At 37.7% G+C, this 18,751-nt stretch overlaps 1 protein-coding gene across 1 annotated transcript in view; it reads right to left on the reverse strand.

The window, feature by feature from the left end:
- ENPEP (glutamyl aminopeptidase) overlaps positions 1-18,751 on the reverse strand; it is a 104,417-nt gene that overhangs the window by 15,269 nt on the left and 70,397 nt on the right. The window contains exons 11-13 of the mRNA XM_022596307.2: positions 15,614-15,693; positions 5,478-5,614; positions 5,297-5,352 (exon numbers count right to left, since the gene is read on the reverse strand). Of these exons, the coding sequence (XP_022452015.1) occupies positions 5,297-5,352; positions 5,478-5,614; positions 15,614-15,693 (273 nt within the window). The remainder of the gene's footprint in view (positions 1-5,296; positions 5,353-5,477; positions 5,615-15,613; positions 15,694-18,751) is intronic.

An 18,751-nucleotide genomic window follows, 5' to 3' on the forward strand; every position in this document is an offset into this window, starting at 1 on the left:
TTTTTTCAACATACTTGATAGCTATGCAGTTGTTCCACTTTGGTATCACTTGTTTAAGTTTGAGTCACATGGTCAGAACACTGGACTGAGAGTGAATTTTTTGCTGGTTATTATAGAGATAATATTTCGAGAATTAAGTTGATGCACTTTTCATTTCCCACAAATCATGTTACTCTGTGGTATTTGATACTTCCGAGGAAGAGCAGTATCATTTAGAATCATGATTCTCAAGTTTGTGCATGTATCAGTAACACCTGGAAGGTTTGTTAATCACATACCCTTGGGCCCTATCCCTAGAATTTCTGATTCAGCAGGTCTGGAGTAGGGCCTAAGAAGTTGCATTTCTCATAAGTTCCTAGGCAATGCTGATACTACTGGGACGACGAGTGAAGAATCTGTTTTTAGAACAAAGACATGTATAGTGCCCTTCCCTCCCAGACCCCCTTACAGTGCTGCGCTGGCTCATAGCTGCACTTTCCTCAGAGAATAGCCCTTGACCAAATACATCCATCTGGCTTAAAAGGTTATGCTACCCCCACCCTTGGCCATTAATTGTCTGATTTAGGAATGCAACAGGCCAGCCTGCTTCCCTCAAGTTGGATCCACTCTGTAGTACAATTCATGGATATGGCTTCCTACTGGAATCTGGCAAAGCTAGACTCCAGCTGAGACCATATTGTTGCTCAGCCTTTTTCCCTGCCCCAGCCTGCTTCTCGCACTCCCTATCTCACGAGAGTACTCTCTCAGTAAACCACCTATTCAGGAACCTCCATTTCAGACTCTGCTTTGAGGGAACTCAACCTAAGACAGCATTTTTACTCAGCTTTGAGTCTCAAACTCTGTTAAATCCATAGACCAGCAGCAGCTCTGAAAGCCAGATTTGGTTGAGAATTTTCCTTGTTCAGAAATCTTCCATTTATAGTAAGAGTCCAACCTGAGGAACTTAAATCCTAGAATTGTCCTGTAATCTATAGTGTGGAGAGGATGGAGGCTATAAACTTAAAGTTCTCACAAAATGCTGTAAAGAAGAAGAAAACAAAGAGGTCTTTTGAGGGAATTCTTACTTTCCTGTCTTGGCCTGAGGTACCCAGAAGATTGGGGAATCTGGAACAAAAGGTTTGTTTTTGCTTCCTCCGGTGTGACCTGGAAAGACTGCACAGTCCTTCTCCAAGAAGTTCAAATTAAACATAGTGTCATGGCTTTCGAATGGGACATTAGAAATGGTTGAGAGAGGTGGTTATGTGGATAGAACTGACTCCATGGTCTCTCGTTCTTCAGCAGAGCCTTCAGATGGTGTGGAGACTTTTGAAAACTTCCCATGTGTCTGGTCTCTCGATGTTAACTTACTAATTAAATTCAGATTTCTGGCTTAAAACAGTCTCTTTGCAATCAGCTGGATCCCTTTCAGAGTCTTTCCGCATTCCCCTACTTCCCCCTTCTTTAAAAGGCAGTCCTTGATAGGGTGCGAAAAGTTGCTTATCTAGTTCTGTGTTGTGGTCTGGTCAGCTCTGTTAGCACCTGTAAAATGGTAAATCTGGTGTACCTAGAAGTCTGTAATCTCGGTGTGGCTGATGTTCACCTTGTCTTTATTTGCTAACCTGGCCCTCATCTTGGAAAGCACTGGAGCCACTACACCTTGAAGCCTGACTGAAAGTCTGTTTGGATCATTAGCTTAGGGGGCCTTTGAAGCCATCCTTTCTGCCACTCCTCCCTTGCCTAGGGACTCCTGGTCCCTCCCATGTGCCTGCTAGCCAGCACTCTCTGCTTTCCCTTGTGCTGTTCCTCACCCACTCTCTTTGTCACACAGTGGGCTGCAGAGTGCCATATAAGCTACTGAAAAGGTAAAAAATCTGTAACAGGTAGACAAAAGAAGGATTTTTTCTGTCTCAGTTTTGGCAAGGCCTCCAAACCAAGCCCCTTAACCTACACTCCAAAGTAAGACGCAGGCCCATCAAATTAGGACTGACATGGTTAGGAACAGGTTTTTGTGACCCTTAGCTGATAGCCCACTACCAGCCTGCGAAAGAGATTGGAGCGGCAAAGGGGGAGAGGGAGACATTTTAGAAGAGGGCTTTTGGAGGATTCTGTCAGTGTACTGTGAATGCTGTCCTCCCACAGGGGACAGGAGGGTGTAGGATGCTTTTCCCCTCACATGAAGCCTAGAAAAGGGGCTTTAATGGAACCACCTGAAGAGTTTTATCTGTGTACCCTGGAGCTTGGGGGCACAGTGGTCTGGTGTCTGATACCCCAAGAAATCTAAAGGATGAGAGGCTGTGGTTGCTACTGCTCTGACATCGGAGTGAAGATAAAGGACTGCATGAGGTTGCCCATCCTTCCAGACCTTGTCGGGGAAAGGATATATGAATACTTCCTGTAGACTGGATGCGGTTCAGAGGTTTTCACTTCCTCACCTCAAAGAACTGCAGGAGAAAGACCCTTGGCAATGGAATGTGTGTGGATGGTACATATTCCGCGAAAGCACCACACAAGGAAAAGGATCGGTGTTAGACATCTGCAAAGTTCAGAGAGGACCAGAAGTAGACAGCATGTCAGGATCTTTCCTGCCTTCATCTGCCCTCCTTCTGCTCTCCTTGCCTTAACACTGGAGGAATCAGAGGCAGCATGGTGAGAAGTAGAAGTTCCATGCAGCAAAATGGAGAGGAAATCAAGCGCTTTATTCCCATTGCAGGGGGCTGGCCTGAAACTAGCCTGAGCTGGGGGCTGGGAGGAACTTTAAATGAAGTTGAACATTTGAGGGTTTTACTGGGCAGGGCATATAGTTGAAGTGAGTCTGTTGTGGGGACTCAGAAGTGACTGGGTGAATTTTTACTCCTTATCTTCAACAAATGTGCCCAGCTGGATATTCCATCCAGGGCAGTAAGAGTACTAGCTCCTCAAACCTGGGGGCAGGGGTATCAAGCATATTTTTGTTTTTAGATCCGCCCTTTTAGTCTTGCTGATGAAACAATAGTTCCATTTCTTTTTGAATACCAGAGTAGAATTGTGTAAATTCTAATGCAGCCACGTGCACTTACCCATCTAAGTACGCATTTCTGCTTTTCTCCAAAGTTTCAGAGTGATCTGGACCTGACTCTAACCAGCACAGGTGGGGTCTGTTTCTCTTTGAGTCCCTTTTACCTCATGCATTACAGAAGGAAATTGGGTGATAACTCAATAGCTCAGGCGATACTTCAGGTGATAGCTAAGGTATTTTCTGGATTGGTTGCTGTGTGATTCTACATGTTTCTTGGCTTTCAAATTTGTTTCACTTTCTACCTTTCTGAAGCTCTTCAAAATTTTATGGGCTATGGCCAAGGAGCTGAGCAAATGTGAGAAAGTCATTCAGTTGTGTGAGTTATCTGCTTTGTACACAGTTCCTCAGAGAAAGCTGTTCAAGAGGCTTTCACTTCTTAAAGCAAAAGAACTGTCTGCGTTGTGTTGTGATGGAAATTAAACTATAAGGTTATTACAGCTCTGTGTAATTTTTAACAGCCAAGATTCTAAGCTTTGGAAGAGATCACTATGTTTCCACAGCAGAGAGTTTTCCTGAAAAAAAAAATCTAAATGGTCCTATTATGTTTTAAAATGTTTATTTTTTAATTTTTTGGCCGCACCACATAGCTTTCGGGCTCTTAGTTCCTCGGCCAGGGATTGAACCCGTGCCCTCCACAGTGAAAGCGCGGAGTCCTAACCACTGGACCGTCAGGAAATTCCCTAAAATGTTGATCATTTTCTTTTACCACTTAATTTCCCCAGTCTACACAGTACCAGGTACAGAGTAGGTGCTCAATATATATTTATTAAATGAGTGATTGACATACCATAGCATAATGAAAATAATTAATCTGTTACATATCCAGGAGATTAAACTTGGAGATCCACCAAAGAGAATCAAGTTGTCTGTTACCTACAAAGGGAATCTAGATTGCAAATTCATAAGAGCTTTTCTAAATGCTTCTTTGCTGCTACTAAACAATGGTGGATGCTTTTTCATCAAGTAATACAATCTACTGAGCACTTCCTAAAGACCAGACAGTGTTTGGTGTCCCTTATGTGCATTATTTCATTTACTCCTCATGAGAGTCTTATAAGGTCATCTCCATTTTACTAACAATAAAATTGAAGCAGAGACAGGTTAAGAAACTTTCTCAAGGTTATTCAGAACCAGGATTTTAACCTGGTTTGAGAGCTTGTTTTTTAACCCTATAAATTCCCTCCTTAAAAATGTCACAAATGTTTTCTGACTTCCAGTATACTATCTAGGGAGTCCATGTAAGATAGTTCTCCCATGCCTTTAGTGCTGCTATACTATCCTTCCAGCCATGTATTCAGCTCATATTTAATGAACATCTACTAGGGGCCGGGCACAGTTAGGAGCTGGGGATAAAATGAATAGGAACATGATCTAGGTGCCTACCTTTGTGAAACTTGCAGTTTGGTAGGTGAGATGGATAATTAATAAGCATTGACAATATAATATTATTGGAAATGCAGGACCCCATAAAAGGGACACCTAACACAGACAAAGGGGCCATGAGGCTTCCTGAGGAACTAGCATCTCATTCTCAGTACCTTGCTTATGTCTAAAATGAGGCCACTACAAAGCCAGCAGAGCAAGTTGGCTGTGTCCCTAGCTCCTACAAAAGTGCCAGAAATTCAAAAAATACTTGTTGAATTACTAGTGTTAGACTACCTGAGAAAAATGTCTCAAAGGTACTGTGGTTACTATTCTTAACATTACCCCAATCTATGTTGATTATTTTTTTCAAAGTGTAGGTTGTTTTTTTTCTAAGTGTAAGTTACCTTCAGGCCATGAGAAAAAAATTCAAATTTCCTAAACAGTACCTTAATTCAATCCTAGGGTGCTATGTCTCATACTTCTTACCCCAGTGACCTGAATAAGATTTGATAACTCTAACCATAAAATCTTACAATGGGCTTGGGCTCACAGAGATGAGTTAATGAAACACACTGTTCGTCTTTTTAATAAATCAAATTATGACAGTACACTTTTGTGCATTTGCAAGTGTCACTCCTAATTAGCTCAAGGACTCTGATTAGACAAACCCTATCTAAAGTCAATAGGATAGGTGAGTTTTTGTGTATGTTGAGTTGATATCAATATTTTAGCTATAAGGCTCATATTAATTTTAAAAAAAGTTATGAAAAAATAATGTAAATAGTGGCTTCGGATATTTAAAACTATAAATTAGTACTTTGTTGTAATTCATTTTTAAAAAGATTTATGACAAGATCCACAGTATTTTAAATGATTGAATCTCATTCCAAAACCCACCTTGCCAAGGCAAAAGCGTCATCGATAAGACTTGCACGATCAGCAGAAGAAAAGTACTGGGAAGAGAAAGAAAAAAAGGTAAGAAACATGAATCTTAAAATGAAACGTGTTGAAAAATTAATGTCATTATGATGCTGTTCTTAGAACAAAAAGAAAACAATTCACAACCTGCTATTCTTACCTTGTGGTTGAGGGAAAGATCGGTAGCTATCCATTCCCAAGTTGATACTTCATAATTTACACGATAAAACCCAATATGGTCTGGGTTTATTTTGAGAAAAGTGTTTTCACTAGGTTTAGGAGAGTTCAAAGTGATTCCTGTGGTAGTAAATAAACACTAATGAGAAACATGTTTGCACATACTATAAACACAGAGAAATTAGACCCAGAGGGTAAAAAGAAAAGAAAAGAAATATTAGCTCAAGGAGTCAAGTTTGATTTGGATCCAAAGCCCCAAAGCCTAATTCTTATTTAGTTGCCTAACTTTAACATGTCATTGTAGTGTGTGAGCTGAAAAAGAAATAAGTAATGTAAATAAGTGTCCTGTAATTTGTGACTTATTATTATTTCTTACTGGCAGAAGCTTATCATATGGGTGAAATAATTCTGTGCTTGTCAGTCCTTCAATAAGTAAAACAATGCTTAAAGACAGAGAAGTCCATGCCCTTTGGGGGTAATCCATATATTCTTAATCGTGATGGATTAACTACATAAAGAATATTCACTGGGGCAGCCTGGGGAGGGGATAAAAATGTAAACATTTAAAAGAATACTTTGTTTATTAAAATCAACATTCAAATTGATGGAAGTGGTGATTGCTAAGCAGAGCAATGATTTGAGGGTCAGTAATGCTTTTAAAATGTCAAGAAGTCTTGCAATAGGACTAAAATCCAGATAACAACATTCTTGATTTTGTGGTCCATTTCATGCTCGTTCTCCCAATTTTATTTATCTTTGTAAAGTCTTCTGCTTCCTTATTTCAACTGATTACATCAATGTTTTTTCATCAGTGGATTTACCAAATTAACTTTCTGAAGTAGCATTCAGAATTTACATAGGACTCTAGGATATAGATTTTGGAAGTTCAAGATTGAGGAACAAAGACTTATGTTTTAAGTAAAAACTACTCAAAATAATAGTTATGCTCTGACATGACCAGTGTTTGTTAGCATTAGCGAATGAACATTAGGATGTTCGTTAGCATCCTGTACTTTTATACTTATATACTCTTTTGTTTGTGTGGACAATATGCAATTTAAATAATGATGTGGGAATACTTAGTATATTTAAATAATTTCAAATAGTTTAATGTAGTGATAATGTGGGATGTGATATCGGAAAATAGGAGATGAGGCTGGAAGTAAAAGTGAGGCCTCAGTGTGAAGAGCCACAAGCTGTGTTAAGTTCATCTTCTTTTTTTTCTTTTTTTAAAAATTTATTTATATTTATTTTGGCTGCGTTGGGTCTTTCGTTGCTGCATATGGGCTTTCTCTAGGTCTTTTGTTGCTGCGTACGGGCTTTCTCTAGTGATGAGCAGGGGCCATTCTTCTTTGCAGTGCGCGGGCTTCTCATTGCGACGGCTTCTCTTGTTGCAGAGCATGGGCTCTAGGCACATGGGCTTCAGTAGTTGTGGCACGTGGGCTCAGTAGTTGTGGCTCATGGGTTTAGTTGCTCCACGGCATGTGGGATCTTCCCGGAGCAGGGCTCAAACCCGTGTCCCCTGCATTGGCAGGCAGATTCTTAACCACTGAGCCACCAGGGAAGCCCAAGAAGTCCATCTTCTGAGAGATGGTAAGAATAGAGAAGATTTTTAAGCAGGGAAATAATATGCTCCAGCCTGTTTCTAGAAAGATAATTTTGATGGTGGTATGGGAAGGAGATATTGGAAGGAGATCCTAGAGTCTACTGTAATAATCTAGGGCAAGAGAGAATGAGGGCTTACACTAATGTGGAGATGATGAAAATAGGTGATGTGTTCAAGGGATACATCACTGGTAAAATCAACACTGTCCTTTTTCTGAGTTGATGAGGACAGTTAGAGGAGGGAAAAATAGCTTGCATGATTGGATGAATAATGGTGTTGCCCTTACAGAATAGAGAAAGATGAGTCAGTTTGAGAGGAAAGATGATTTAAATTTTGGAAGCATTCACAAGGTTTGGAGGATATCCAGGACACAGTAGTTTTCCATAATATATAAGTAAACTCTTCAATAAAGTTTCTTTAGGAACGTTCAGAGTAGGTTCTTGACAAATTGTAAACATTTACCTCACTCATATAGTATTTATCTTTCTTTGTCATCCTCCCATGGACATGTTGTTGAAAGGAAGCTAATCTTTTGGCAGCCATACACTTTGAATGTTTGTATTGGGAGGACAGCCTCTTGCTTAAGCACAGAGCCATATATTATAGGAGAAAGAGCATGAACTTTCCAGTCTGAGAGACTGAGGATAAAATCATTGCTCTATGACTTACTAGCTGTGTGATCTTGGCCAAATCACTTGACCTCTCTGTGTCTCAGTTCATCATGAGGGAAGTAGGGATAAAAATCCCTCACAGTGCTGTTGTGAAGATTAAATAAGATAACATAGGTAAAGTGTTGGTCACATAGTTATGTGTCCAACAGATGGTAGCTATCCCCATTATTATGAAAGGGGATATGCCGCTAGTTCTATAAATAGCAAAGCAAATATAAATAATGTTGAGAAGTTCCTGGCAATCCATCCAAATACTGCAGTATTTTATAAAGTGTGCTTTATATATACCTAGTTAAGCCTGTCTAGAGTTACAGTGATTTTTCTCACTTTATAGATGAGGAAGCTGAGATCCAGGAAGTCAGTAGTTACCAGACTTTCCAAGTTCATGCTACTCTTGGAACAGTTGTCAACAACAAAATACTGTTGGGTTGTTTAGTTACATAATGAAGTAAATAGGACTAAAATATTGATGCCTATTCCAGGTGGTGCATAGAAGTAAGGGTGTATGTTTCATTCTGTTTCTCCAATTACTATTAAGAATTTTCTGATTATAACAGTCGTATATGTTCTTTAGGTTCCAAATATGTATTTGGAAAATACAAAAAGAGTATAATGAAGAATACAGAAATTACCCACCACCAGTTGACATTATGTTTTTATCTTGTGTGCATGTATGTATCTTCCATATATATGTACATATGAACACACAATACACGTACTGGAACCTTACTGTGTTTATTATTATTAATCCTTTTCATTTGAAATTATATTGTAAGCACTTTGCAATTTCATTTTCTATATATGAAGATTTAAATTTAATGGCCATATAGTACTCTATCATTCAGTTTATAAATTGTTTTGTGCTATTTCTTGCTAGTTTTACACATAAAAGTGGTGAACGAATTCTTTCTGGGTAGGGGCTCTTTCTAGAAAAATTTTTTCCTTCTATTATTTGTCTGATAATTATCTTTTCAAAATTTCATCCAGAGGCTAGTTTCAACTCAGATTTCAATAACATAGCATGCATAATAGTTCTCTAATAGACTATTTTATATAAATAATTATAACAAGCTTCAGTCAACTAGACAGCTTGTGACAGCCTGAAATTTTTAGAGAAGGAAACATTTTTCTTTGTGGACATAAATACTGTGTTGCATCGATCCTTTAAGCAAGTTATTTTTCTGTGTAAAATGACAGTTTATATCTATCTTATTAAATTTGTGTATCAGTTAGTAGTAAAACAGCTGAAATACACAAGAGTAGTATTTTTTGACTAATTACACACAAATTATATTTGGAGACCTAAAAATTTCAAGTAGGATGCACTGTCAGAATTTGGAGGGACTTCCTTGGCAGTCCAGTGGTTAAGACTTCACCTTCCAATGCAGAGGGTGTGGGTTCGATCCCTGGTCAGGGAGCTAAGATCCCACATGCCTTATGGCCAAAAAACCAACACATAAAACAGAAACAATAATAAATTCAATAAAGATTTTAAAAATGTCTCACATCAAAAATATCTTTAAAAAATTCCACTAGTATTCTGACTAGTTACAGTTTAAAAAAAAAAAAGGAATTTGGGGTCAAGGAAGAAAAGCTCAATCTCTGAAACGAAGACTAACATGACCCATTGTACAAATAGATTGGTTCCATTTGTGACAATGTTTTCAACAAATTACTTATTCAAGGAAATATTATTGATTGTGTTAATAATAATTATAGAGTCCTGTCTAAATCTCAGCAAGTAGCCTAGAGAATCTCCCTGAAAAGAAAGATGTAGGATTAATATGTAATGTATAATAAGTAGGAATCGGGAAAAAATGCAATCTGACTATCGTGATGAAGGATTATCATAGGCAATGGTTTTGGTGATTGTGAAGAAATAATTGCAAAGGAGAGTTGGATAGTGAAGATCTGTTGATGTGTCCCTAGTCTGCCTAGGAAAGCAGGTGCCCAACTTAGTTGGTACATGTGTTCCAGATCATTTGACAGATCTGCTCTTATAGAGAACAGTGTATATGGAGAAACCTGTTGGTTGTTTACCATACTGTTCCCTTTTCCTCCTGGGTACACAGCTAGACTATATTTATTAGCCTCCCTTGCAGTTAGGTGGCAACATATGATTGACACCGAGACATAAAGTGTGGGGAGAAATAATAGATGCATTTCTAGTTCTGGTCCCTCCATTATCTTCCTCTGTATTCTGATCAGATGCAAAAGATTCAGCAGAGAATTATTTAAAAAGGATAACCAACAAGGACCTACTATAAAGCACAGGGAACTCTGCTAAATGTTATGTGGCAGCCTGGATGGGAGGGGAGTCTGGGGGAGAATGGATACATGTATATGTATGGCTGAGTTACTTTGCTGTGCACCTGAAACTATTGCAACATTGTTAATCGGCTATAATCCAATATAAAATAAAAAGTTAAAAAAAAAAAAGAGAAAAAGATCCAGCAGAGAAGTCCAAGATTGGGTCGAGGGGAGGGAGGAGGTGGAGCCATGAGAAAGAAAAAGCCAGGAATTCTAAGTCATTATCTGAGAGTGAGCTACCTAGGAGAGATGGTAGGTCAGGAACACCTCCATTGGAGTGTTGCATGAATAAGAAATTTTTATTGCATGGAGCCACCCCTGATAGCCTCTCAATGCAATAATTAGACTCCCCTAGTTAATGCAGTATATATACAAAGCAGTCACAGCTTATGACCTCTTTAAAATAATTAATATACCCCAACTCTCTATGTACCCTTATTAAGTAAATTTTCTTCCTGGAAGAGATATCTAATTAGCTGAAGTGAATATTCTGTTTCACCTTGGCCAGTATGTTTTTATTTGTGTAAATTAACAAATTAGTATTCTTATATGTATGGTTCACGTGAATAAGATTTCTGAGACTTGGTTGACCAGGGCTGAATTAAACAAACTGAGCTTCTGAATCTGCAAAGCGGAATCCGTAATGATTCAATCAAAATTCGAAGATTCCATGAGGCTCAGTTTGGAGGAATGAAGAAGGTTTCTCTCTCTCTCTCCCCTGCCCTATTTGCCATTAAAATAAAAAATATATGCCCATCATTATTTTGATATGAAATATTTAAGTATAACTACCATCAAATTTTAGTAATATCTTATTTATATGGTAGTCAGAATTTGGTTATCTAAACCATCCAGAATGCATCCTCAATCTGAAAGACTTATGAAAACAGTCATCACAAAATCTATTCCACCTCCTATGCCCTAAACTATCTTTTAGACCCTGTGTGCTTATGAACCCCTCTTTTTATTTATTTATAAATATTTTTTAAAGCAATAAAAATTTTTTTTTCCTTTTTTAAAAAAATTAATGAATTTACTTTTTGGCTGTGTTGGGTCTTCGCTGCAGCGTGTGGGCTTTCCCTAGTTGCAGCGACCGGGGGCTACTCTTCATTGCAGTGCACAGGCTTCTCATTGTGGTGGCTTCTCTTTGTTGTGGATCACAGACTCTAGGCGTGCTGGCTTCAGTAGTTGTGGCTCGTGAGCTCAGTAGTTGTGGCTTGTGGGCTCTAGAGCGCAGGCTCAGAAGTTGTGGCGCACGGGCTTAGTTGCTCTGCAGCATGTGGGATCTTCCCGGAGCAGGGATTGAACCCATGTCCCCTGCATTGGCAGGCAGATCCTTTTTTTTAAAATACATTTATTTATTTATTTATTTGGCTGTGTTGGGTCTTCATTTCTGTGCGAGGGCTTTCTCTAGTTGCGGCGAGCGGAAGCCACTCTTCATCGCGGTGTGCGGGCCTCTCACTGTCGCGGCTTCTCTTGTTACAGAGCACAGGATCCAGATGCGCAGGCTCAGTAGGTGTGGCTCATGGGCCCAGTTGCTCCACGGCATGTGGGATCTTCCCAGACCAGGGCTCGAACCCGTTTCCCCTGCATTGGTAGGCAGATTCTCAACCACTGCACCACCAGGGAAGCCCCGAGTTAGATTCTTAACCACTGTGCCACCGGGGAAGTCCCAAATCCCTATTTTTAAATACTATGTTTTAGCAAGATTGGTTGTCTGATATCATGTGATAATCTACAAGTCTTCTAAATGTTAGAAAGCAGCAGATTAGAAACAAAAAGGTGGCATACTACTAAATGTAGATGCGCTGACAGTAGCCAAAATAGTAGCTGATGCTAAAGATAGAGGCATTACTATACACAGTCAGCCTCTAGAAGCACAGCGGTCTGCAGGCAAACAAACGTTCATTAAGCAAGTACTTCCTGAACTCTTAGTAACTCTTAGGATGCACACAGAACCTTGTTGGGAATAGGGGAGCAGGAGACAAGGAGTATGATGTGTAGTTCATATCTTCAAAGAGCTTATAATTTACTTTAAAAAGAAAAGACAGAGCATATGAATCGTAAATAACCATGCTGCTGCTTAAAATCTAAGGAATAATACTAAGAACAAGGATTGATGAAACTAATAGCATAAAATATACTCTCAACAATGAGAGGAGAGATTATTCAGGGTAGGTTAGAATAGCCAGAGAAGATCTGAGATGGAGATCCTCTTCTTTTGTTATAAAGTACATGTTTAATTTAAAATACCGTGTGTAACACAAATGTAAATAAACGACCTTAGGGGAAGTCCCACTCTTGCCTGGGAAATTTCTAACTGATGAATCACCAAAGAAAACGAGAAGAGGGAGGTGGGGCTGGTAACCTGAGCTGATTGCCCATTCAGTACACTCAGGACATGTTGTCATCTGTGCTCTGAGCTGAGAGCTGAAGATGTCCCCAAACAGGAAACCGGAACTTATTGCATAGCCTAAAAATGGAGCAGGCACTTTGAAGTAGGAAGGGATGTCTAGTTTGCTTCTGGCTAAGTGATCAGTCATGATTCTGAAGTTGCAGATAAAGATAGGTTTGTCATCAAAGCTCTGTGAACATTAGAGCCCCTTCATTCATTCATTCATTCAATAAACAATTACTAGGTACCTGCTGGAGATATAGAACAACCACACAACAACAAAAAATAAGCTCCATTTCTCAAGGAATATTCTACAGAGAGGGGAGAGACAGATAAAGTCAATAGTTACAGCAAAAAATGTCTTAAATGTAATGACAGAGGGATAGAGCTTCCCCTAGGAGCCCTTTGCTTTCTCACTTTCATAGTAGCATTTTCTGTCTGTAGCACTATTTCAGTCTATACTCAGTCAATCCTGTCATCCACTTAAACTCTACCTTTAGCCCCCCCTAACTCTGAGACTAGATGTCCCTTTCTTTAGTAACTTTCCTCAACCCCTAAATCTCCGCTGGTGCTTCTCCTGCGAGTGCCTTTGGCTGTTACCACACCAGGCCCTTATGACATGGTATTATGTTTGCCTGACTCGTCCACACCCTCCCTAGACAGTAAGTACCACAAGGTAAGGATTGTGGGTTCCCCCCCACCCAGCATTATCTCCATACCTATCCCTGTGTTTGGCCCATAAGTTAGTTCTCAGTAAATACTTGTTTGAAATAATTAATTAATTTAATTCATTATTCAAATATTCTGTCTAATAAGTACATAATACATACAAGAAGAATGTTTATTGTTAACTCCTGAAACCTATTTTACAAAGCACTTGAATAAGCTTTAGTTATCTGGAAAATTTACTTTTGTGGAAACCTCATTTCATGAAAATGCTAGGTACATTGTGTTAGTGTATATAAATTACTCATGCTTTTAAATTTGTAAACAACAAATCAAGCAGCTTCCCAGACATTCCCCCAACCCTCAGTTAACCAATGGTGACCAATGGGGAAAATATGTAGTAATATTTAAACCAGATCCACTGAAAACCTCCCAAGGGAATCCTAGCCTCATTATGCCTTTTATCGGTGCTATTGCACATTTTTTAAACTTTTTTTCTGTCTTCTCCATTTTCCTTTGGCTTGAGTAATGTACTTGAGTAAGAAAATGGTCAGAAGACGGCCCACAAAAGATAGAGCTTGGTACTCAAACACAAAATTATCCTATATAAAATACTAAGACAAAATGGCATTGATCTGGGAATTCTAAAAGAATTCAAGAGAAATTGCTAACTACATCAGTTAAGGTTAGCCTAAATGACCAAAAGAAAGTTTTGTTGTAAAGGCAACAGAAAGGGGTCTTACCTCGACTATAGCAAAGCTGGTAGAGTTTATAGTAAAAATTAAAACTCACAAAATAATTTGTAGTAAAAGTAAAAACCAAAGCTGAAAAAACTATATCAGAGCCACATAAAACCTTGTTCACAAATGTTTATAGCAATATTATTCATAACAGCCAAAAGGCAGAAACAATTCATATGCCCATCAACTGATGAACAGATAAACAAAAGGTAGTATCAATATGATACTACCTTTGTAATATCAATATGATATTACAAAAGGTAATATCAATATGATGTGAATATAATTTGGCAATAAAAAAGAATGAAGTACTGATACATGCTATGACATGGATGAACTTGAAAACATTATGTTAGGTGAAAGAAGCTATCACAAAATGCTACATGTATCATTCCATTTATGTGAAATGTCTAAAATAGCCAAATCTATGCAGATAGAAAGTAGATTAGTGGTTGCTTAGGGCTGGGGTTATAGAGAATAGAGGAGTTGATAGCTAAAGGATATGGAGTTTCTTTTTGAGGTGATTGAAATGCTCTAAAATTTACTGTGATGATGGTTACAAGTATCTGTGAATGTAATAAAAACCATTGGATTGCACACTTTAAATGGGGGAATTTCCTAGTATGTGAATTATATCTCAATAAAGTTGTTTTTTTAAAAAAATCTACTGGAAATAGTGTAAAAACTTACTTGCCAGAGGAAATTAATTACTATTTTAGAATATCTTACAGGAGCAAATAGGCATATGTAAATAGAGGATAGATGATCTACTTTTATCCCTGAGAAGCCATGGGGGAAAGTCCATGCCAAATGCTATTCTGAAACCAAGTCCTCATGGGAAGGGATGAAGAAGAGTCTCATTTGTCTTAGATAAGAAGTGATTTTGAAACACAAAACAAGCACAATAGCAAAAGTATAAAAAGCAAGATTCTTCTGGGATGGTTGCTAAAACCTGTCTTATTTTTTCAGCGATCTGTAGTAGAGAACATGTGATAAGGTCTCCCATGTTTTTATGTAACTCTAAAATTTTTCAAGAAGGGAAAAGACAAATCAATGGAGATAGAATACAGAAATATATTTCTAGTTGGTTTAAGTGAGCAGAACAGTCACAGCTGAATTTAACACAGGCAAGTGCCAAGTCATTCACTTAGGGAGATGGTTAGATGGATGGATATTGATATAGGTAATGCCTTGAGCTACTGGTGACAACTTGACAGCTTAGAAAAAATGATTTGGAGTCATTAAAGATTCTAATGTCGTGCTAGTTGAAAAAATGATAGGTCTAATTTAATGGCAGCATTTTAAAAATCAGGCTTGTTACATAACATCCTAAGAAATTCAGTGGCTTATCTGATACTTAAAAAGAAGAAAGGAAAAGAGAAGGAACAAAGGAAGGAAGGAGAAAAAGCGAGGAAAGAAGGAAGAGAGCAAAGAAAGGATGAAAATTGATACATTGATCTTCCAGTGGTTGGGTATCTGACCCTTCTCCTTTGGATATGGGTATTTATTATTGTACCAGTCATGGTAAATCATTACAAAGAATTTCTTAAGGTAAAAAAGTTCTCATTATTATAGATAAGGATTTTGGCTCACCAGTTAATTACTTAAAAGGTTTCTTTTTGCTGAAGTTTACATCATAAGTTCCATCTTTATTGTTGTTTCTTTACACTTCTATTCATTTAATGTAGTACATTAAGTCAAAGAAGAAATAAATCAATTGATGATATTTACCTCTTGTTTCTGACCTATTGTAGAATGTAATCCTTGATTCGTTATCTTCAGTCCATTTAACTGGAATATTCCATGTGTAACTAAAGTTTTTTAAAAAGAAAAATTTTAACTTTTATTACTAAAAAATAAAAACATTTCCAAAGTAAAAATAGACAAGCATAAAAAGCAATAGACAAGCATATTTTCCTCATAAGCAATTGTCCAGTGTATAGTATACAATTAATACAGTTAATACAGTACTCTTTTGTGGTAAAGATAGGCTATGTAATTGCTTTCAATTTATATAAATCTCTAAAATTTGGAACTTTGTATCAAAAATTAGCTAAGGATGAAGAAGATTATTTCAAGAAAAATGGCTTGAAGCTTTGGAATAAAGATATTGCATAAATATAACACATATAAAATTGAGCATTCACATACATACTTGCACAGACTTTAATATGCTATAGTTTCTGTCAAGGAACACAATACATTTTTAGAATTCAGAAGACAATATTAAAATGCTGTGAAGGAAATAATGCATTTTAGAAATTATGTTGCAATGACACCACCACCATCATCCCTTAAAGCTTATCATGCTCTTTAAAGATCTCCTATTTACAATCATGTGAACCAATGTGTTGCAAAGAAAACTCACCAGGCAAGCATGTTTCAGTGGGTTTTAGTGTTCTTTTTAGCTTCTTAGTATTTTCTTGTAGAGCAGGGGGAGGAGGTTAGCTTTGTACTTTGATACAATATATACTTAACATTTTAGTCTTGAAATCTCATAAAAGAGGTCTTAAATGTCTTTTAGATTGTTCTCATATCATATCTTACCAGTCAGAAAACAGAGGAGATCTAGAGAAAAGATGAATCTGTGTTTGGGTTTAGGTTTCAACTCAGAGTTGGCCTTGTTTTTCTTCATCTGTGATCATTCAAGTCCCTAACAGAGTATGGGGGAATGATATTTCTCCCTTTCAAGATACAATAAAATTTATGTAATTCAGGGAGAATATAAATTTGCCATCTACATGAAAGAAGTCATCCTTTGTTGTCTAACTAGTGAAATGTTTTATAGATTGAACTTTTACTAGCTCTCTTGAAGGAGTTTATTGCAGTGGAATGTTTTTGGATGTAAGTTTCATAGAACCAGTACATAAATTGTTTCTTGGATCCTATAGGAGACATTGTCAGTGCTCCACCCTTATCCCCTTGAATTTCTTTGTCATTTTTGTACACTCTGGATTCCATTATGCTTTCCCTGCCCACAGCCAGCACCTGGGTCTCTCTGTTAGAGGACTGCCCTCTGGCTGCCTGAGCAAGGAAAGCTAGAAGTTCCTGGGAGTTTACATCCTTGGATGCAGCCCTTAGCCAATGATGGATGGGCATGGAAATGTTCTTTGCCCCACCTGCAGGACCACACTGAAGCACTGTCTCTAGAACTTCCCTGCAGGGTAGTCACCCTGGACAGAACCTGTTTATTGTTGGATCTTTTCTGCTGGATATCACTCTTGCCAATCCCCCTACCAGCCTTTCCTAGACTTCCTAATGAGTCACTTTCACTTGAATGATCACCTCAGGGTCTGATTTTAGTGAAGCCAACCTAAGAACGATCCCTTTACCAGACTAGTACTTGTAGTCTAGTAAAGTCTGTCTGTAGTTTAGATAGACTAGTAATATTGCCAGAGCTTCTCGACAGATAGACAAAGAAGCATTTTTTTAAAGTCACATTCTACCTACAGATTGCACTCTTTCACTGCTCTGCTGATGTGGTGTTGCCATGTAGACTAACATTTCATTCCTCCTCACCTTTCCCCAATGCCAACCCGACTGAAACAACAGAATACGGAGTATCTTGATACACTATACGCACAGTTAAGATTTCACATTTCCACTGTCCCCTCTAAGACACGGTCTCTGGGACTAGGCTGTGCCTAAGAGTAGGCATAAGATATACTGCTAAGGTCATGTAAAAAATATTACTCTGAGGTCTGTAAGAGCATCATAAGACAAAAAAGGATGCAGGGTTGAGGCTATATAATTTTATAGTTTTGGAGCCACTTACAGGATCTAATGTGAGTAAAATTATAGATTGGAGAGTACAAAATGTCAAGAAATAGAAATTACATAAATGAAAAGATAGAGTTTCCTATATGTTTTCTAAAATTCAAGAGTATCAGATTTAATTTTTTAAAGGTATAATTCGCTTTTAAAATGTCTAACAATATAACAGTTTCTGACAGTATAAATATGGCCAATCTAATTTTCACTAATGAAACTGACTTTGCCCCAACATGACATACCTACTACCATTCTTCCACCAGTTTACATTGACTGGACTGCCAAAGACACGTAAACTTGTCCCATAGAGAACTCTCCCTGATGGAGATGTGAAACTGGCCCATTTCTAAGAGATGGTTGAAGCCATAGTGTAAAACAGTAACTTACAAATGTGTGGTCCATTTAAATTATAAAAAGTTTCTGGTCAGTAAGAATTCCCTAATATTGGAATATTTAAGCAGTGAGAAAAGGGAAGAGGCCATTTAGTTTATAATACAACTTAACATTGTCTACCAGATAGTAATATACCTGAACAGACAGCAGGTGAACACTAGGGTTGGAGAAAAAACTAATTCCTTTCTGGGAGCATTACGCCCCATATAATCTAATCTATAATTAGATTATATTATGATCTAACTTTTTAATCAAATCGAAAAATAAGGAATGATAACTTTCTATATAATGTCTTTTTCTCTCTTATTTGTTCAAGAGCCACTACAGATTTTTGAGAAATGTTCTCAAGAGGATAGCCTGTCTTTTCTAGGTTTATTTTCCTATGCATATATAACTTGTAACTTTTTTAAAAAAAACAGGGAACACGTAGATTGACTTTATGATAAATGGTCACTAAAAATCATGCATCTATGAATCTAAAATTTTTTTAAAGTCTCTGAAGGTTAAAACTAAAAAAAAATTAGAGAAAAGTGTAAATGTTAGTATGGTTCCATGTTCTAAATCTTGATGAATACAATTTAAAGATTTATTATAACTTTAGAAGTGATTTTAGACCTGTTGATATGTTTAGTTCCCTTGGTAATAAAGTTTTTTGTTTGTGTGGAGAGGAATCTATAACCCAGGAGTAGTCTTTAAAAATGTAAT

Source organism: Delphinapterus leucas, chromosome 5 (assembly GCF_059928025.1).
Source record: "Delphinapterus leucas isolate spDelLeu-1000000601 "Yukka" chromosome 5, BTC_Dleu_Yukka2, whole genome shotgun sequence".
Lineage (NCBI taxonomy): Eukaryota > Metazoa > Chordata > Mammalia > Artiodactyla > Monodontidae > Delphinapterus > Delphinapterus leucas.